A 4209-nucleotide genomic window follows, 5' to 3' on the forward strand; every position below is an offset into this window, starting at 1 on the left:
GAGAAATTCCACACACCCCCACTCGCCTGCTCCTTCCTTCGCATAGCCATTGGCAATGGTCGTTTGCATAGCTAAGCTGCATTTGTGATTTTTCATGGTTCCTTCTGTAAATGCTTCGAGGCAGGGGCGGAGCAAACATAAAAGGTCGCATTAAAGGGGCTCTTAAGAAATGCGAAACAGGTATGTGCCGGCTTTGTAGTTTCTTTCTGAATGAAGGTTCAGCGTGAAACACTAAAAAAAAACACAATGTTGTGCACTTCAGCCTGGAACGCGCTGCTAATTACCAAGCATAAATGGCCTAGGTGATTAACTGGACAAGGCATTTCATAACCTTGGTGCCAGAACATAAATGGCTCCATCTCTGGTGCTCACTCTCCTTGATTCTTCCATTGGGGGCACTCAGAGTAGGACCCATGAACATGATCCTAAGCAGTAGGTAGAGTCATGTGGGAGAAGATATTCCTTCAGATACCATAGTTTCAGACAACATAGACTAATGTAGGTAGTAACCAGTATAAAAACAAGTCAACAACCAGCAAAAATCTTTCAAAATGGATAAGATGTGGTCCTTATAACTGACTCCTGCAAGAGCCTTACTGGTACATCCTCAACCAGTTGAATCTTCTGAACAGCCTTCAAAGGTGGCCCTATGCAAACTACATCACAGCAATGTAATCAAGGCATGGACAATCCAATCACCCCTCTCAATGACAGGTCTCAACTGACACACCATGTGAAGCTGGTTAAAAGGCATTGTATACCACAAAGAAGATCTGTGCTTCTATCTCTAGGCTTGGGTCCACCAGCACCCCAAGCTGCAAACCTGCTCCTGAAGAGGAAGTGAAGTTTTGTTCAATACAAGCTTACTCTACGAATGCCCAACATCTTTATAATCCACAAATAGCACCTCAGTCTTATCTGGGATGAATTTTTGTTTACTGTCCCCCCACCTGTCAATCTCATCAACAAAATTTATTTCGATACAAGATCAGCTCCAGAAAATTAACTAATGATTAAAATAAAAAAATAAAAGTAGACACTGTTATGCTCTTGATTTGCAATAAAAAATAAAAATAAAAACCCATCTACTTAGCAACTCACTAAGAATTGCAAAAAGGTAATGGATGTGGAGTGCTTTGACAACAATACAAGATGATTTTACTTTTGTAAACTTACTTAATATTATTTACAAAACCTTCTGGGAGCAACAAGGGACTAGTGAAAAACCTTTTAGTTCATGCGCACTTCATCATGAGATAAAGTGAGTTGTTACTGATTAATTTCCAAAATTAATTCAAAGAAATCCACAGACAAATCTCTATGAATACGAACAGACACACAGAGATTTTCTCATGACTTTCAAAGTACCTAACTGAACAACCCATTGAGAAATCCATGCCAAGATTAATAAACAGAGATACAATAAAAGAAAATCACATTCATCAACTCACCTGGACTATTTGGTCTCCATTGTTAATATTTAAATCTTCAAAAGGTAGGATAGGGTCATTAGTGTCACAAGTCTGCTGATTATTAAACTGTTTTTTCCTAGAGTCTGTGGTGAGAGAAACTTCTTGGCAATAAGAGTGAAGAAAAGCTCGGACTCCATCAATCCCCACAAACTGGGAAACAGGGACGCCATTGAAATTCATACTCCCAGAAGCACACAACTGAGAATTTCTCCATCTGTGAAGTCTGAGGGCCAATAACACAAGCAGGAAGGCAAAAAACAAGCAGGAGACAAAGGCCACAGCAACCACCAGGTAGAAGGTGAGGTCCGACTGGGGATCTGCAGGAGCTGAGATGCTGCTAATATCAGAGAGGCTTTCAGGGATGCTGTTGGCCAGCACCACAGTGACCGTGACAGAGGCAGAGAGAGGGGGCTGCCCGTTGTCCTTCACTAAAACCACCAGGCTTTGCTTGAGAGCATCCTTGTCCAGAAAGAAACGGCCAGTCCTGATCTCTCCAGTGTGGAGTCCTATGGTGAACAGCCCTGGCTCTGTGGCCTTGAGTAACTGATAGGAGAGCCAGGAGTTCTGGCCAGAGTCTGCATCCACCGCCACCACCTTAGTGATCAGATAGCCAGACTCAGAAGAGCGAGGGGCTAGCTCTACTCCAGTGGAGCCATCAGTGGGGCTAGAAGGGTACAAGATTTGGGGGGCATTGTCATTCTGATCTAAAATTAAGAGACTCACTGAGACGTTGGAGCTGAGTGGTGGGGAGCCTCCATCTTGGGCCTTAACCCAGAAACTGATCTCCCGCACTTCTTCATAATCAAAAGAGCTCAATGCATAGACAACTCCAGTTTCAGAATTAATGGAGAGGTATGATGAGAGAAGGGATTGATCAAGTCCTTCCGTGATAGAATATGTTATTCTGGAATTCTCTTCCCAGTCAGGATCATCTGCTCTCAAGGAAAAGATAGATGCCCCTCTCAGATTATTCTCCAGGAGATAAGATGTGTAGGCAGATTCTGCAAAGAGGGGAGGATTGTCATTTGCGTCTACAAGGCTTAGAGCTATCACTATGGCTGTAGAAAGAGGAGGAATCCCATGGTCAGTAACTGTGAGGGTGATACTGTAGGATGCCACTTTCTCTCTATCCAAGATATCATCTGTCACCAAACTGTAAAAGTTATCCATGGATTTTTTCAGCCGAAAAGGGAGGTTTGGTTCTATTGAACATGTGACCTCCCCATTAACTCCGGAATCACCGTCTTGCACATTGAGAATGGCAACAACGGTTCCAATTGATGAGTTCTCAAGGATGTCATTGGTGAGATAGGTTACCTCTAATTCAGGTGCGTGGTCATTCAAGTCTGAAATGAAAATAACAACTTTTGATCTGTCACTCAGGCCTCCGCCATCTTTTGCTTGTACCTCGAATTCATATAAAGAAGAATCCTCATAATCGAGTTTTCCTCCAAGTGTTATTTCTCCAGTTGTAGAATTAAGAAGAAATGTTTGAAAAATCTTATTTGTAATTGTATGGAATAAATATTTTATCTCACCATAAATACCGTCATCCAGATCTATTGCTTTTACTGTAGCTATAGTGGACCCTTTAGAAATATTCTCCAGGACAGTTGCTTCATAAAGAGGTTGGCTGAAAACTGGAGCATTGTCATTGGCATCTAGAACTATTACGTGGATTTGAGCAGTGCCAAATCTCACTGGATCTCCCCCATCAGAAGCTGTGAGGATTAGATCATGAACTGATTTGTCTTCCCTATCCAGAAGTTTGTCCAACATCAATTCAGCACGTCTAATTCCATTTTCTTCCATTTGGACTTGCAGAGAAAAATGGCTGCTGCCTGTAAGTTGGTAACTCTGTATCGAATTTATACCCAGATCTGGATCTTCTGCGCGAGGAAGGTCAAAACAGGACCCTAATGTAGATGCCTCACTGATTTCAAGGACCTGTTCCCATGGAGGAAAGTGAGGATCATTATCATTGATGTCTGTTATTTCCACTTCTACTCCATAAATCTTTAATTTTCTCTCCATAATCACCTGAAAATTTAAGGTGCACTTTTCTGCCTGTCCACAGATTGCCTCTCTGTCTATTCTCTCTGAAGTTTGTAAAATGCCACTGTTGAAGTTCAAAGCAAAATACTGAATGGTACCTGTTCTGGTAACGATCCGGAGTCCATGTTCTGAAAGATGTTTTCCATCCATCCCTAGATCCTTTGCAATATTCCCCACAAAGGAGCCTTTCTGCATCTCTTCAGGAATGGAATAGCGAATCTGCCCAGCAACTGCCTTCCACACAAACAGGGTGATTAAGTATTGCAGGATTCCTTTGTTCATACTGCTCCATTGCTTCTGTATTTCTCCCATTCCCTTGCAGCAAGGTAAGGGATTCTTGTTCTTCTGGTTCTGACTCCAAGGAAAGGAGGTCTCTCTGGGTTGTTTTTAAAATGAATGTTGTATTTGTTTAATTCCCTGTAACGTCAGTTCAGGTCTGATCTATCTGCTATTTTGTTCTTGTGTCTTCAACTGCAGCGCTTGGTTAGCTGGATCTTCTAGGGGAAAAATTTCCCTTATTGGTGAACAGTGACACCCAGAGTACCAAATGGAAAGTACATATAGAAATACAGACTAAATTTTCAGTGAACCAATCCTTCTTCTTTTGCTAAAAGAAATGTGTTCAAAGCCCCAACAGTAGAAGTTCAGGACAAAATTGCCCAATTTTAGTAATGAAAAAATA

The 4209-nt window shown here is 41.8% G+C and overlaps 1 protein-coding gene across 1 annotated transcript; it reads right to left on the bottom strand.

The window, feature by feature from the left end:
- Positions 1–1442: 1442 nt before the first annotated feature.
- On the bottom strand, positions 1443–3945 carry LOC130492930 (protocadherin gamma-A8-like). The gene has a single exon (XM_056866702.1). The coding sequence runs from the start codon at positions 3837–3839 to the stop codon at positions 1443–1445; it is 2397 nt and encodes a 798-aa protein (XP_056722680.1). The 5' UTR covers positions 3840–3945.
- Between the last annotated feature and the right edge of the window lie 264 nt (positions 3946–4209).

The sequence above is a fragment of the Euleptes europaea genome, unplaced genomic scaffold, assembly GCF_029931775.1.
Source record: "Euleptes europaea isolate rEulEur1 unplaced genomic scaffold, rEulEur1.hap1 H_3, whole genome shotgun sequence".
Taxonomy (NCBI): Eukaryota; Metazoa; Chordata; class Lepidosauria; order Squamata; family Sphaerodactylidae; genus Euleptes; species Euleptes europaea.

What these genes read in the sequence shown, in the direction of transcription:
- LOC130492930 (XM_056866702.1), bottom strand. Translation starts at nt 3,839, where the DNA reads ATGGGAGAAATACAGAAGCAATGGAGCAGTATGAACAAAGGAATCCTG.